Below are 17752 nucleotides of genomic sequence, written 5' to 3' on the forward strand. Positions count from 1 at the left end.
GAGCGTGCCACTGCACTCCAGCCTGGGCGACAAGAGTGAGACTCCAACTCAAAAAAAAAAAAAAAAGAAAGAAAAATGGCAGTCAATCACTACTGAAACATACCTGAATGAGAGTGAGCTTCCTAATGTAATAGGTGATCCTTCTCATTCTAGCAGGCTCTGAAGGAAGTAGTTCCAAACTACATACATAGCTACTCTGATTTTGCTTTCCTGTAGAAAACTACAAGTCTATTCTCTAAACAATAGTTTTCAACTTCATAAAACAACTTTCGGATCTTTTGTTTTTCTGCTTACTCAAGGGTATATTTTTCACCATTTTCACCTACTCCTTAAATAATGACAGTTCAACATCTATTCCCCTCGTAATGACAGTTATTCAACAATACAGCCCATTCTCAGCAAAAGCAAAAACATTTACAGTTTTATACTTCCTTTTTTGATAAAGTCTCTTTCTATGAATAATAATTCTATGATCATTATTATACAGCTAGCTCCACATGCATTCTGCTCTGGGCTTCCCGCAGCCTTCTGCTCCCCTCCAACCCCCAAGGACCTGAATCTCTGACTAAAATGTTCATTTATTTGTTTGGAGTTATATATTGCTCCTGCATGAAATTTAAGTCCATTTTTCCCTTCAGACAATCATCTTAAAAGTCACCTAGGGAAGGTCAATTTCTTGTTCTTTTAGAAATCACCACACTGTTTTCCATAGAGACTGAACTAGCTTTCATTACCACCAGAAATGTGGAAGCGTTTCCTTTTCTCCACATCTTTGCCAGCAACTGGTGTTGTTTTATTAATGATGGCCATTCTTACTGGGGTTAAGTGTTACCTCAATGTGGTTTTGATCTCCATTTCTCTGATGATTAGTGAGACTGAGTACTTTTTCATGTGTCTGTTGGCTGCCTGTATGCCTTCTTTTGAGAAGTGTCTATTTATGTCTTCTGGCCACTAATTAATGAGGTTGTTAGCTTTTTTCCTTTTGGCACATCTGAGTTCCTTGTAGATTCTGGACATTAGGCCTTTGTCAGATATACAGTTGCCTAATACTTTTCCCCATTCTGTGGGCCATCTCCTCACTTCTCTTGATGGTTTCTTTTGCTTTGCAGGAGCTTTTCAGTTTAAGGAGTCCCACTTGTCTATCTTATCTCTTATGCATGGACATCTGGGGTTTTGATCAGGAATCGGTTACCTATTTCAATTCCCATAAGGGTGTCTCCTGCATTTTCTAAGATTATTATAGTTGGAGGTTTTATGTTTAGGTCTTTGATCCACTTAGAGTTCTTTGTGTACAGTAATAGGTAGGGGTCCTATTTCAATCTTCTGCATGTGGTCAGCCAGTTTCCCCAGCACCATTTACTGAATAGGTTCTTCTCTTCCCAGTGGTTGATGGTGGAGACTGTCGAAGATGAGCTGGTTGAGAAATTGAGGTTTTGCTTCCAGAGTCTCTATCCTGTTCTATTGGTCTATATACCTATTCTTGTACCAATACCAGGCTGTTTTGACCCAGGGACCCTGCTACTGTGAATAAACCTATAGGAATTCAAATCATTCTACAAAAAACACACCTGCACATGCATGTTTACTGCCGCACTATTCACAATAGCAAAATCATGGAACTAACTGTGTTGCCCATCAAAACTGGACTGGATAAGAAAAATGTGACACATATACATGATGGAACATTATGTAGCCATAAAGGACAAACTTATAAACTTGGCAGCAACTTGGATGGATTTAGAGTCTATAATACTCAGTGATCTATCACAGAAACACAGAACTGAGTATCACATGTTCCCACTCATAAGCAGACCCTGAACATTTACCATAATACCATAAGAAAGGGATTGGCAGCAGCTGGAAACTGCCTGGGAGTGAAGGGCACATAATATCAATAAGGGTAACTGATCTCAAACCCGGCAAAGTGGGGACCAAAGGGAGGCCCAAACTTTACTGTATGATGTATACCTAGTCCTGAACTGTACTCATCATTAAAACAAAAATAAAAATATTTCTTAAACCACCTAACTTCTACACCCAAAAACCTGACTGGGCTTTTCTTAGACCTGTAACTCACTCAGAGTTCCACAACCAGCACACTGTAGTACTTGCCAGGTATTTCCAACAGGTATGCCCAAGATAGTGTCCTCTCAGTGCCCCCTCAGGTGATCCCTTTACTCCAGTGCACAAACAGTTATACAATACTGTATAAAACTATACAGACATGATTTCTTACATGCATAATCAAAACTGATGATCAAACAGTTAGAAGAACATCCTTTAGGGAAATATCAATTTTGTGCAACCCCAACATCCTTTGCCCATCATCACATACCTATAAACAGAGCTTTTCTAAAAGGTGCTTCTTTCCAACTACCTACTCTGAATCAGCAGTCCTAGAGAATCTCAAGCATCTGCTGCAAGACTTAAGATGATTATGCTTTTAAAACTTAAAAGGGTTCATTCTTTACTAAAATAATCCAAAGGTATGGAAAAAAAGATACAAGACAACATTCTCAGTCACTTTTCAATGTATTATCTAAGTGGGCAGGCCCAAATGCTACCACTTTATACGAGCCAATGAACCTAGTCAACCCCTCTGCCTGCTTTCTTCTTATAGTAGCACCAAAATAAGGGACAAACTCAAGAAATGAGAGCTAAGAATTACACAAAAATTGATTACACTGAACAACAGTAACATTGACAATTAGTGACAATTTTTAAATATGGATAAGTTGCTACTCTCTTACTCTCAAGAAAGTGAATAAAGCAGACTTCCATCTTAAGTGTTCTTAATTACAAATGTAATAAGAAGACAAGAATAAGAGGGCAAAATGAAGAAGTTTAATAATAATTTGATAAATTTAACAGAACCTTTTCATGTTTTGATTAACTTGTATAAGTGATCCCATTTCAAATGCATGATGAATTTATTTTAGTTCAGATGAAACACTATGAGGGCATTATTTACTATTTTCAATATGAAATGTTCTGCTTTCTTAAAGTTATGCTGTTCAAAGTACCCAGTTTACTGACAAAATCTACTGACAATATAGCCCAAAACCAAGTCTTGCAGTCATTCAATTACTGCCCACCTGCCAGGTACTGGGTTCAGCACTAGGAATATACTAGTGTAAAGAAAAATAGCACCTGCTCTCATGGTACAATAGTCTAACTGGAAAGACGTACATTAAGCAACTTATGCTCAGCTCCACAAAAGATGTATAGAAAATAACAGGGAATAATGAGAGCATAGAATTATAAGACTGAACTTAATTAGAAAATGTTTCTCTTTTCTCTAGGGATTCAAATAATGTATCTGTAATATTTACATGCAGTATTTACCCTTAATAACTACAAGCACTTTAAAATAAAAAACAGAAAAAGAAAGCCCTATTGATGTCAGTATAAAAGAATTAACAAGCTATATTATTTACAAGTATTTCTCTAATCATTTCAAACAGAAAAGTAATAAATGCAGCTTACCATTTTCTTCCACTGTCATTGGAATATTAATTTCTAAATATGAGCCAGCTCCTACATTCACATGTACAGCATTTGTTTCCTACCAAAAGAAAAAAATTAATTCCTATAAAACATTTCTTATAATTACACTCCCATCATCTTTACTTCTCAATTATCATAGAAGAAATATAATTACTGACATTAAATAGGTATTAAAAGTTCCTGAGAACAAAAGTTCAAATTTTTACCAAAATTACACTAAACAATAAAGGAGAAAATGAAGCAGAATATAACATGAAAGTCTATACTATTAATTTCTTTCCATTATTTGGCACTTAATAAAATTAATCATGAAAGTAGCATACATACACTTATTTAAAGGGGAAAAGTTTATAGAAATGAATCCAACTATAGGACTAGTCACCAGAAAAAAAAACTCTGGGAAATAATGTTCAATTTTTTTTTTTTTTTGAGCCAGAGTCTCACTCTGTCGCCCAGGCTGGAGTGCAGTAGCATGCTCATGGCTACCGCAACCTCAACCTGCTAGGCTCAAGTGATCCTTCTGCCTCAGCCTTCCAAGTAGCTGGAATCACAGACATACGCCACCACGCCCAGCTAATTTTTTTATTTATTGTTGAGATGAGGTCTTGCCAAGTTGCCCAGGCTGGTCTCAAACCCGTGGGCTCAGGCAATCCTCTCACCTCAGCGTACCAAAGTGCTGGAATTATAAGCATGAGTCACAGCTCCCGGCCAATGTTCAAATTTTAAACACTATTTTCTATTATACTATTACAATAATTACCCTATTTTTGGTAAACAGCAAGTCAATTGTTGCATCTGCAATAATATTCATTCGTAGTTCAAAAGCAAGAATCTGTCTTGGTCTCCCAGACTGCGCAATTTCAGAAACTTTCAGAACTTGATAATCAGGTGGAAAGAAAAATTTCCATAAACAATCTCTATATAAGGGGATAGAAAGAATAATGACATGTTATCCAAATAAAATTACTTCTAATAAGGGACCAAAGTCAGTTTTCCAACTTCCAACAGGGAGCTGTTATCATTTTGAGCACTTAATAAAATATTATCAAATGAAAAATAGAGGTAAGACCTAATCTGCACTATTCAAGTATACTATGAGAAATTAAAGTCTCTCTACAAGTCAGTCAACTATACAAATAGCAAACAAGAAACTAACAAAGGATAGCTTAATTAGAATCATCATCCCATGCTCAACAAGTTACTGAAGCTTTTTGAGTAAACTTGAAATGCTTCCTCTTCTGTAACAAAGGAATAACATAACCTGTCTCAGAGTGGTTTTGAGGATTAAATGTCAACATGTATGTAAAAGACTTAGCAGTGCATGGTACACGGAAGAAGTGGCTATTGTTTTTATTATTTTCATAATCATTTTGAATCAACATATCAATAAAAGACTAAAGAGTAATCAATTTCTAAAAAGTAAATAGGTATTTGGAAGCTAAAGTACAAATATATTTGGCCCCCATCATTTAACAAAGGTGAAAGAACCTAAGAAATTTTCAATTGAGTCTTCTATATGAACCAACAGTATTGTATAATGTCACTCATCCATTCAAGAGAAAGTGCCATTTTCTACTTTATTTAAACAGGAAAAGGTGAGTCTTTTTATTTAAACAGGAAAAGGTCAGTGACAGAAAACACAACTTAGCATAAATAGGACCGGGAAGAATTAGATGAACAGAAAAAAATTTGCAAACTGAGTCTCATAGACTATAACTTGCAAACATTAAGTGTAAGAAAAGAAAATAAAGTTCTATAAATGTTTGACTAAGATACACAAATATATAAAATTAAGAATATAAAGGACAGAGAATTCAGTCCAATCATCAGATATCATGGACTAGGGAGGTAGCTAGCAGGAACTACCTTGCTCAAATCACTGAACTTCTCTGCATCTCTATTTTCTCACAAATATAATGAGTTCATTACAATTGTCCTATGTATCTCACTGGGTTATAAGGATCAAGTGGGAAAACAGAAATGAAAGCACTTTAAGTGAAAGCCATAATATGCAAGATAATGTCAGGAATATTTGTATTACTATTACGTATCATGTAAGAATTAAGTTTTATTGTAACAGAATTTGTATTTCAACTCAGTCACAAAAACTTATATGAAGAAAGTATCATGAAGGGAAAGCTGAATAATATCTTACATATTCAGACAATCACATAAAGGTAGTAAAACTGACATCAAAATCTAGAAGTAAAAATCACGCTATGATTTTTAAAATCTATATGCTGAAGTCATGCTAGTCAGATATTATTAATTCCTCACAATCCTGAGTGAACTATCCAACAACATAACAGCTGAGATTTTTTTCCCCATGTTTCTTATATTAATAGATGACTACTAAGAAACTGACTTTACTATTCACTGATGATTATAGTTCATATTTGTGCAGAAACTCAATAAGGGGAAGAAGAAAAGGAAGTGGCTACATAAGACCACTTGAACATCTAAGTGAAGAGACAACTATTACTCACATTAATGAATTAAGTATGCATGAAAAATAAATCTTTCCTCTTTATTCTTTTTTTTAGATAAAACTTAGCGGTTTTTAAGACCAGGTTAAGAAATGTATCACTATTCTTTTCTGGCAGAAGAATCTACTGAAGGGAGCTGTTAAAGCAAATTTCTATTTCACATTAACTTCAGTGTCATGTCTCTGTATAATACAAAGATCACCCCCAAAGTAAATATGAATTTTAGTTTGGGCTTTTATATAAGCATACCCTAAAACTTTAAAAAATAGGTAATAAAATTAAATATAGTTTAAGAAGATTCATACTTTATTCAAGTACTAAAAATGCAACAATAATTTTATGTGCCTGTGTTAACACAGTTTTAATTTTTCCTTCAAACAATATGTGACTGTTAGTGATCAAAAACAAACAAATTTTTCTTGAGATTTATGATTATAGTTGAAATAGATGTGGCTCTATTACTTAATGAATTGTAAATCCTCATTTCCAACTGTTGTATGTCAGATACAGTATGACTTATCGCAGGAAAAATTTTTCCACAAAAGGAAAATTAAAATCCAGTAAGGTAAAATGTATCTGCTTTCTAACCTGAAATTTTAAGTTATGTTTACTTTCATTTAATAATTGAACTCAGAACCTAGTGAGGTACTGTTTTGGCATAATGCAAGAGTTTTCAAATAATAAACTTATCATTTACCATACAACTAACTGTTAATTTGCTAAATATTGAAGCAGGTATTCCTAAATACTAGGTACCAAGATTAATAGAACATACGACTTGACAAAGTACATAATTACTCTAATGATGCTAGGTAGGTAGCACTTTTTAAAATTAAAATAGGGTCAACACATCAAAGAGTCAATATCAGTGCTCTTTCATTAATCCATCAATGGCGCGGTAACATCTGCCTTAGTGAATGACTTGGCTTGTATTTCTCTCTTCAAAAAAAGCTTGTTTGTAAGTAGAAAAACTAAGCTAACTTTAAGCAATGTCTACTTACATAAAAACTTACATGCTCTCTCACAATTACTGGTAAATGTCCTCTCCTTTGTTTGAAGTTCATCAGTAAGTAGAAAAATGTTCATAATATATTGAAAACAAAAATTACTTTAAAAGTAATAAAATGACTAATAGATACTCCCATGACCTCCAGTATAAAATCCATACTTATTCATGCATAATTACTACAGAACTCTTCTCTTAATTACCTACAGGACGATTATCCAATGTCCTCTGCATTTGCCTCTATTATTCAACACCCACTTCTTTCCCTGGCTAACTCTTACTTATCTCTCAGAAATCAACTCATCAACATTTTACCTCAACCACAAAGCCTACCCTATTTCTTCTCTCCCTAAACTTTAATAAAAATTATGTACCTGTAATAGACTGAATTATGTCCTAAAAACTCATATTTTGAAATCCTAACCCCCAGTACTCAGAATGTGAATGTATTTGGAGATGGGAATCTTTAGAGCAATAACTGAGTTAAAATGAGGTCATTAGGGTCTGATATCCTAATCCAGTATGACTGGATAATGTGGTTTGGACACAGAGGTGTACCCAGAGAAGACCATGTGAAGACACAGGGAGAAAACAGCCATCCACAAGTCAAGGAGACAGGCCTGGAACACATTCTTCACTCGTGGCCCTCAGAAGTAACCAACCATGCCAACCCCTTGATATCTGGCTTCTCATCTCCAAAACTGTGAGAAAATAAGTTGTTTAAGCCACATTGTCCATGATACTTTATGGCAGCCCTAACAAACTAGTACAGTGCTTTTCTAAGTTCTTCATCAAGACTCTTTACTTACCTCTATTATAACACTTAATAGCATTTTTTGTTGTTTTCTCTCTCACGAAAACTGAACTACATATGTCTTATTTCTGAATTCCCTTAGCTTCAACAATCTCTGGCATATAGTAGGGGATCAATAAGGAAATCACTGTTGGGTAAATGCAAAAGAAAACAAATATGCTGCTCATTCGCTGTCTTTCTGATGAATTAGCTACATCTTTGGAGCAAACTTGCTTATTATGGTTTTTCCACAAGCAAGTCATTATTTGGATCAAAATGTTTCATGACATTTTATTCAGTCATAATAAAATATTTTATAAAAATATTAAGCTAGTTTTAATTAAAATACGAGTATTCTTCAATACATTTGAAAGGCTTATAGAAATGGAATTTATTCAAGTACCTCTGCCTATCGGCCCATGGTCCATAATTAAAATCTGTTCCTTTACCACAGACTATATCCAGTCCCCAACATGGAGGCAAGTCTTGTAATTTGCAATCCTCACCGCTCATTTCTCCTTCAATGTTTTCTTCTGTTTCTTCTGGAACAAGTCCTATATTCCAGAACACACAATATAAAGGCAATTATTTTAAATGACCATTAAAAGTTCCTTTAGATTAGCAGCTAAAATTTTTTGTTCTCAGGAAACCTTTACACTCTTAAAAATCATTGAGGACACCAAAGGGAGTTGTTGTTTTGGGGAGTCTTTTTTGGTATAATATCTATTAAAAATTGCTGTGTTTAAAATTAAAATTTAGCAATTTTTAAAAATATTCTTTATTTTTAAGATAAACTCACATATTGACATAAAATATTTAATAAAATGTAATGAAACTATAAAAAATGGAATATATTCTTAAAACAAAACAGTGAAAAGTGTTGGTATTTTTTTTTCCTTTGGCAAATCTCTTTAATGTCTAGCTTAAAGAAAAACAGATGAAATCTCATAGCTACTTCTGCATTCAATCTGTTATTGAAGAATTTGAAGACAATCTGGCCTCATACAGATGTGTAAATAGAAAATACTTTAATAGCTTTTTCAGATAATTTTGGATATTCTTCTTTGATACTATATAAAAATTCAACAAGTAGTAGTTTCTTAAAAGTTAGTTGCAATATGGATTCTGAAACCATACCACTGAACTTTTCATATCCTGTTATGTTAAAATCTACTGGTCTTGTTTGCATTTTGAATAAATCTTTTAGCCACACATGACTTTGTAACATCATGTATTGGTCATTTGGCAAATATTGGTTCACTGAGTGATGCAGATTTTTTTCTAAATGTTGGCCAATTTCATTATCAAACTACTTTTTTTTTTTTTGAGTAGGAGTCTCACTCTGTCACCCAGACTGGAATGCAGTGGCACACTCACAGTTACCACAGCCTCGACCTACTGGGCTCAGGTGATCCTTCCACCTCAGCCTCTCAAGTAGCTGGGACCACAGACATGCGCCACCACGCCTGGCTAATTTTTTGATTTATTGTAGTGGCCCAGGCTGGTTTCAAACTCCTGGACTCAGGCAATCCTCTTGCCTCCGCCTCCCAAAGTGCTGGAATTACAAGCATTGAGCTACCATGCCCAATTATTATTAAACATTTTAAAATCATATTTATTCTATCACTGGTGGTCTCATTATAAAAGCTGTTAATTATTGGGGTGCTGTCACGCTCACAGTGACAGACTCAAATTTACCAAAATTCTAGATTTCATAAGAAACTTTAAAAGCATAATTTTTCTCTAATTATTCATTCAAAAAAATCTGGTGCTCCATAAAAAAAAAAAAAAACAAATAGTTCCACTTGAAACTCAATCACACAAGTGCATTTCCTCAAGACACAGGATACTCTGGTATGCAGCAAAAGGGCTTTTTTCCCATTCTGTCACACCAAATACTAAAAACAAGAATCAATAATTGAAAAAACTAATAATTTTTACTGTTTAATCAAGGACATTTTTATGTGATAATGACATTTTTGCATTATTGTCAATGTGTGGCAGTCAAAAAATACAATGACTTCTAGCATAATTAGGATCACTACCTTGAAAGCAATTTTACTCACTATTGCTTTTGTACCATTACTGCAAGCATCAACATGATGACAAGGCAAATAACATCCTAGTTTTACTTTTCACATACTTTGACTTTGCAACCCCCTGAAAGGCATAAAAGGAGCAGAACTATTTTTTAAAAGAGTTAAAAATCCAACCTTTATAAAATGAAAGCCATATTACAACTAGGTATATTTTAATCTTTGAGCTTAAGCCTCAAATCTAACATACTGATTTTTTTTTTTCTAAACTAAGATGAACTACCTCAACTATTGTCACATTCTCTAAAGGTTTTCACTCATGGTCATTTGCATTCTCAATTTTATAGGTATATCTGTGAAAATGAAATCTCAAAAAATATTACTATGCTGTTCTCTTTTAGTCTAAAATGCTAAACTAATACTCAGGTTTTGAAAAATGACAGATTTTTCCATGTAGACATTCTCATATCCACATTTACAATTTGCTGATACTTATTTATATCTTAAGTAAGAAAATTTGAAATATTATGTAACAATACCTGGCTCATCCATGTAATAGTAGATGTCAACATCATTTGACTGCATCACCACAAAACCTTCTCCCATTAATCTTGGTGGTCTATAAGAAGTTAGGGGGAAAGCACACTAAGTAAATCTCAAGAGTATAAAATGTTCAGTATCCTATTAATGGTGACAATAGGTAAAAATAAAAACAAAAAAATGAAAAAGCACATAGCAAGTAGCTCCTTAAAAAGAGAAAAACACCTTTCACATAAACAACAATCCTAAAAAATTGTCCCTTAGTTCTATTCTATATTAAGTAAATAGTAAAATGGTACTGAGAATATATCAGTAAATTTGTTCAAGAAAAACAATTCTGGTTTTATATTTTAAGTTTTCAGTTTTGAATGGGGGAAACTAAAAACAACAGAATGATGATGACTGGAATAGAATAATCATTCTGCATTTACAACAAAATTAACATTAAAATGCAACCATTTTACATTAATAACACAAAAACTAGTAAACATAATTTTATCTATATGTATAAGTATAATCACTTGGACATTAAAAAAGAAAATATGTTGTCATGTTTATCTCTAAAAACTTTACATTACCTATTTCCAAGATCATTTAGTTAATCCACTTGAAATAAATTTAGAGCAAACATCTTGAACTATAACTCTGGAATGAATGCTTTCCTACCATCAAATAATTTCCCACAAACTATTAATGTTTACTTGCTCTGATTTAGCATCTTCTCTCTTTGTCATACATCACAATATCTTCTTCCATACCAAAATTAACTTCTCAATCATTAGATAATATATCATACACAGCCAACTTCTTCTAAATATGTATTAAATCAGAAATCACAAAGGTAATGTTTAACTTCATCATCTAACTTCCACATTTTGAAACAAAATATCACCTGTGATGTATATTTCCTAACATATAAACAGAGCCTAATTGCCCGAAATAAGTTTCCAAAAAATGATGGAGAAAACAGTAGAAAAATTATAGTTAAAATCATACAGAAAAATATTTACAATTAAGAGCTGATTCCTGGATAGTATATCCTTTTATCCAATAAAGTCTACATTGTTAACTGCTTTAAAAGACAGAGAAAATACCAAATTATTGCACAACATGCAGCAAAGAAATTAAAAGGATGCTAAAGGTTCTAGAAGTTATCTATTAGTTTTATAAAATTTTCTTACTCATCGTTTTGAAGACCAACATATCTTGGGCTAGGAACAAGCATGACTCGAACATTTTCAAGCTTTCCTTTCACGATATGCATGAATTGGTCAAGATGACTTGAAGGAGGTTTTGTAGTATAAGTTAAGAAAGCGTCATCAAAGTTGATGCACAGAGTTTGAGGCTGGTAATGATTTCCAAAGGCCAAACGTCCCTAAAAAAAAATAAGAGATATTATACCATGCTATTCCAGACGTAATTTTTTTCCTTAGCTGACCTAATAGCAAACATTTGCAAGAAACAGCTACATGATTCAACTTTAGCACTATGTGCTATTTAAATGATTCCACTGGTCAATTTAGACCAGTATTTAAAGAAATTTAAAGTGTTTAAAGAAATTTAAATAGCCTTTGAGGTCTAATAAATTTGTCAGAAAACAGTACTGATGTTAAAATAATTATTTCACACGTTACAAAAATAGGAACTAAAAACTTCACAAAATTACTTTTCTTAGATGAAAACTATATTTGCAAAAATTAGGAGTTCTACATTAACCCACCAAACAGTAACTGTAGCAGAACTTACTTACTGTGCTCACATTGACCTTTATGACTGGAATAAGTGATCTCCATGAAGATGTGGGGTCTTGGGATTCTGTTTTTACTTGAACTCTGCCAAGAAAAAATAAAACTGACATGAATAAGAAAAACTTAAATACCTGAGGACACAGTTTACTTCCTTACAATACACATTATTAATACCAGCTGTACCTCTCCAAATACTCCTAATGACTACTCCAGTAAACAAAACAATGATCCTGTGAAGAAATACTAGTATTCCTACAAATGTCTCCTGGAATTCACTCTATCATATTAACTTTTAAAAAGACAAGTTATAATAACAAAACTATGTTTTTAGAAAGACAGGCTTTAATGACAAGACTATATAAAATACAATATGCTGTCATTAATCTACCATTTTTCCCATTACATTACCATATGACAATTTATAAGATAGACAAAGATGTTGTTAAAGCACAAATGAATACTATAAGAAAGAGACTGGCAATAGTGGGAAACTGCCAGAGGAGGGGGAGTGGGATTTGCAGTTGAGGGAAACTGCCAGAGGTGGGAAGGGCACACCTCATCAACAAGGGTACCTGCATAATGAACACTTGTATACCTAACCCTGAATTGTACCCCACATCTTTAAAACAAAAAAATAAAATAAAATAAACAAAGGATCAAAGTACAAGTCACTTTGATGTTTTCTACTATTTTAAGCACTTCTGAAAATAACATAGTTGGTCCTCTTCCTTCCCTCCTACCACTACCTTGTACCAAATCAATTTTCCCCTAATAAAATGAATATGGTAAGCCAAGAGTAAGAAAACTGGCTATACACAAAGCACACAAAGTTTAAGAAATGAAAATTTCACAGCTGTTCACTAAAAAAATAGACGATAAATAAATAAATAGGTGTGGCTAGTCCCAATAAAACTCCATTTACAAAAAGGCAGAGGACTAGATTTGTCCTATGGGTGTAAGTTTGCTGATTGATCCTGTTTTAGAATATTTCTTATGATAAGGTAGACATATATAGATATACAGATATATATATATACACACACACACACAGATATATAAACATTTTATATTGTTGCATAAAAGCAAATTACAGAACAATACATACTATATGAGATAACATATTTTAAAACATGCAAAATAAAATCATGCATTTGTATAGTATCTTAAATATGTATATGTATGTATATATTTGTGTACAAGAGGGGACCCAAAAAAACTGAATTATTTTTTGGAGGCAGGTCCGTTGTAGTATAGGCTTTTCCCACAAGTTAAGTGTTCTAGGCACCCATCAGCATCAGAGTACAAGCTACATTGTTGTGAGAGGCTGCATTCAGCTCCAATGAAATTTTTTTAGGAGAGTCCTTTAACATGGTTGCCTATTTCATGATGGATGATTTACCAGTGCAATTGCCTACAACATGCTGAGTGTTCAACAGTTTTTGACCAAAAACAGCATGACCCCCATGTCCCACCTCCCTATTCACCCGATCTCACCCCAAGCAACTTTTTTTCATTTCCCTGGATGAAAAAAGTCCTCAAAGGGAAATGTTTTGCCAAGGTGGAAGAGGTGAAACAAAAAACAGCAGAAGCACTAAAAGGTGTCAAAATTGACAAGTTCAAAAGCTGTTTTGGACAGTGGAAAAAGTATCTCAATAGGTGTATTGCACTTTGAAGGTGACTGAAGTTTCAAAATGTAAGAATAAAAACACAATTTTTTATATATAAATTCCAGTTTTTTGAGTGTCCTCCCTCATACATTCATTTAAAAGGATAAAAACCAAGATAAGATAACAGTAGCTATTAATACGGAAGGAAGTAGGACTGGTGAATAGGGGATGTATGTAGCTAAAAGGTTTAGTTAATTTACAAAGAACAATTAGGCTGTGTTTAGGTAAACAGCCTCAATGATATTCTAATAAAGGCAAATGGTTACATGCTAGAGATTTTTAAAAATTCCACTATGACACCAAACCTTTCAATTTTGGACTGGGTTCTTGTTCTTCCATTTTCTCGTGTTTTTTCATCCTCTTTCTTGGGTGGAATTATTGTTGGCTCCAAACCAAACAATTCTTGAAGGTGTCCATAAAGATCCGAACGATTATACACATGAAATTCAAAGTCATTGACTGTGATGTATAACCTGGTTTCTGCCTTTGGATCTTAAAACATCAATTACAAAAAAAAAGGTTTTAGTCAACTTTGTAATAACTTTAGTCAAAGTTTTTAGTCAAATCTTTTTTCACGGTTATAGTAACTAAAAACTTTATAATTGAATTCTATGATATACAGAAGCATATTAAAATAAATACAAAACACTGGCAAAAGAAAAAAAAAAGCTGATGCTACTGTTGTTTTTAATTTAGCATTCTAAAAACAACCTGAATTTCTAGAATCCAGTTATATAGTGACAAGGTTTTTATGCTAAGAACAGTAAAGTGTCATTTACAAAGTAAAAGGAAAATTTTACCCTGATATAGCAATAACTTTATACAAAAATGTACATAGTAAAATGTTTAAAGTATCATGGACTTAAATATTACATTAGTATTTAAACTTTTACATAACAGAAACTAAACTTTTTCATAAACATTAATTTAAAAAAACTACATAATACTCAAAGGTTTTATCAACTATAAACTTCAATCTTCTCAAATAGAAAACAACTATATTAAGCATAAAAAGCAACAGTAATTATGAATCCATCTATAAAGTGATGGATGAGGCACTTGTTTCTACTGAGGAAATAATCTAAAACAGTACATCACATGACAACCAGAGTATCAGAAGAAAGGTATCCTTGTCAATGCCTTCTTTTGTTATCAAATGAAATCAACGGGCTTTCTGAGACCTTTCTTTTTCAACCATTATCCATTTTTATCTCCATGGAACAAACCTGACTAAAAACTAATTAAAATCAGATCTGACCAGTTGGAAAAACTTAATTTTTAAAAACGATTGAAGAATTGTTATTAACTTTCATTTTAGTAGCTTAAGCTGTGATTTAAATAAGAGTTACATATAACCTTCAGTAAGGTACCAATTTTTTACCAAAATTAGTAATTTCTGTGAGCTATTTATAAAGACAAGTGAAATGCTAAATATTCCAAAGGTAAACTTTAAACGAACAAATTACAAGTACATTGTCATTTATTTTACAAATAAACTAGGAAAAATGAATCAGCATCATTCATTTCTCACACAGCAATTAAAAAACTATGTTTAGGCCGGGCTAGGTGGCTCAGCCTATAATCCCAGCACTTTAAGAGGTCGAGACAAGTGGATTGCCTGAGTCCACGGGTTCGAGACCAGCCCGTGCAACTTGCAAGACCTCGTCTCTACAATAAATCAAAAATTAGCCGGACATGGTAGCACATGCCTGTAGTTCCAGCTACTTGGAAGGCTGAGGTGGAAGGATCCCCGGAGCCCAGGAGAAGGACGCTGAGGAGGCCGTGAGTGTGCCACTGCACTCCAGCCTAGGCGATGGAGTGAGACTCCAACTCAAAAAAAAAAAAATGCTTAGAAGCTGTAATTTTCCTAATTTCTATTATTTTTTAAATATTTTTATTTTTACAGATTTAGGAGGTACAAGTTTAGATTTCTTACATGCATATATAGTGCAGTGGTGGAATCTGTACTTTTAATGTACCCACCACCCAAACATGACCAAGTCCTCAAAAGAAGTGCAATAAGAACAAAAACAAATAGGACTTAACAGCTTCTGCACAGCAAAAACTTTCCTAAGTTTTTAAATAGTGATTTGGCCTATGCGCCCCATTTCTTCAGATTTATCACATGATTAGTAGCTAAAATAATCCCCAAGCTAATATATCAAGCATTTCATCCCTTTTCCTTGCCATAGTTTAAATTCTTAAAATTAAAATTAAAAGACTAGAAATGCACTTTGAAAAAATATGTAGGAAGTAGTCTAAGACTAGATAGTAGTAACTATGATTACCCAGTTTTAAACAAGTAATATCACTCACTAGAATTAAACCTTTCCTCAGTAATCATCTACAACCTCTCCTCAGACTGCCAGGGTCGAATATTTAGCAGCCTATTCAACATCTCCAATTTTATGTCTAAAAGGTTTCTCGCACTTAAAATATCCAACCAAAAATCTGATTTTCCCATCCAACCCTACTACACAGTATTTCCCAACCTACCTTTTCTACTGCTCAGGTCAAAAAACTTGACTCTCTTTTTTTTTTGAGTCCCAGAGATTATCAGCAAACCCTGTCCCTTTCCTTTCAAACTATATGCAGAACTCAATCACTTCTCACCACCCTGGCCCAAGTCACCATCATCTTCTACCTGTTTTATCACAATAGTTTCCTACCTTTGCCTCTGCCCTTATTACCCCTACACCTGTGCTTAACACAATGGTCAGATCTTTCTAAAACCTGAGATCATTTTCTTTCTCTCTGTTCCCAAATTTTCCAGTGGTTTCCCATCTCACTCAAAATAACATCACAGTCTTTTAAGAGACCTATAAAATCCTACAGTGCCTCCTCCTACCTCCTAATCTTCTGTTTTCCACCTGCTCCAAGTAAACTGACCTAATGGTGTTGGTAATGAAACAGGACAACCTTGTCCCCCAGATAATCACAACAGCTCATTCCCTTATTTGCTTGATGTTTCTGTTTAACTATCCTCTGTAATAAAACCTTTCCTGATTCCCTTTGTAAAACAGCATCCTCCCCATACAGCAGCACTCTCTATTCCACTTACCCTACTTTTTTCAGCACTGTATCTTCCTCATTCACTCCTTGATGCCACATATATATGTTTACTTGCTTATGAACTGAAACTCCCCCAAACTTTAATGAAGCAAATTATGTAAGGGACAGGACTTTTTTTACTCCCTGTTGTATCCCTGGTACCTAGAATACTGCTTAGTACATACAAAAGCTCATTTGCATAAAGATTAACAGAGCATATCACTACTGGTCATACTACTAAGTAAAACAAAATACCCACAAAGAGATTTTAGAATGTCTGAAAATCCAACATATGGAGCCATAATAAATCTAAAGGAGAATAATTTCTACTCCCAGTTAGATCCATACAAGTAGAAATTAATTATCATATAATTCTTCAAGGTCATAAACAACTCAATCAAAATTCACCTCAAACTTACTTATATGATTTGTTTTAAAAATTTATGTATTGAACAGTTTACTAATGATCCCTGAATACAAATGCTCTGATCATTAGGAATATGCTATAAAGGCTGGTCTGCCAGTTGAAGCAGCAGCAATGGAAAAAATTCAGAGCCTAAACTTATCTCTAATTAGATCAGTAGTGATGAACAAAAATGGTGACTATACAAAAATGAAAACAGAATTGCTCTCAAGTTCATCTCTAACTTGCTGGACATGCACAACAGCTTCTCTCCTTTCAATACAACAGATGTAATAAGAATATAGCTATATTAATTTGCTAAGGACACCATGGCAGAAAGGTATTAATCTCTAAATGTATGTTGACAACACTAATAAACACTCCATACCCAATAACAAAATACTGCAACACTCTCTATTCCACTACTCGGCTTGCTTGGGGGTTTTTTGCATTATTTATTATTTATTGTTGCCTCTCCAAATGATAAACTTCACTAAAGAGTTTTTCCTTGTGTT

At 33.5% G+C, this 17752-nt stretch overlaps 1 protein-coding gene across 1 annotated transcript in view; it reads right to left on the bottom strand.

The window, feature by feature from the left end:
- The window catches only part of KIAA1109 (KIAA1109 ortholog), a 219682-nt gene that overhangs the window by 185118 nt on the left and 16812 nt on the right, over positions 1-17752 (bottom strand). Inside the window, exons 5-11 of the mRNA XM_021717738.1 lie at positions 14089-14275; positions 12119-12200; positions 11550-11743; positions 10368-10447; positions 8196-8346; positions 4268-4424; positions 3487-3565 (exon numbers count right to left, since the gene is read on the bottom strand). Coding sequence (XP_021573413.1) covers positions 3487-3565; positions 4268-4424; positions 8196-8346; positions 10368-10447; positions 11550-11743; positions 12119-12200; positions 14089-14275 — 930 coding nt within the window. The remainder of the gene's footprint in view (positions 1-3486; positions 3566-4267; positions 4425-8195; positions 8347-10367; positions 10448-11549; positions 11744-12118; positions 12201-14088; positions 14276-17752) is intronic.

Source organism: Carlito syrichta, unplaced genomic scaffold (assembly GCF_000164805.1).
Source record: "Carlito syrichta isolate Samal-C Ts95f unplaced genomic scaffold, Tarsius_syrichta-2.0.1 Scaffold310650, whole genome shotgun sequence".
NCBI classification, from domain to species: Eukaryota; Metazoa; Chordata; class Mammalia; order Primates; family Tarsiidae; genus Carlito; species Carlito syrichta.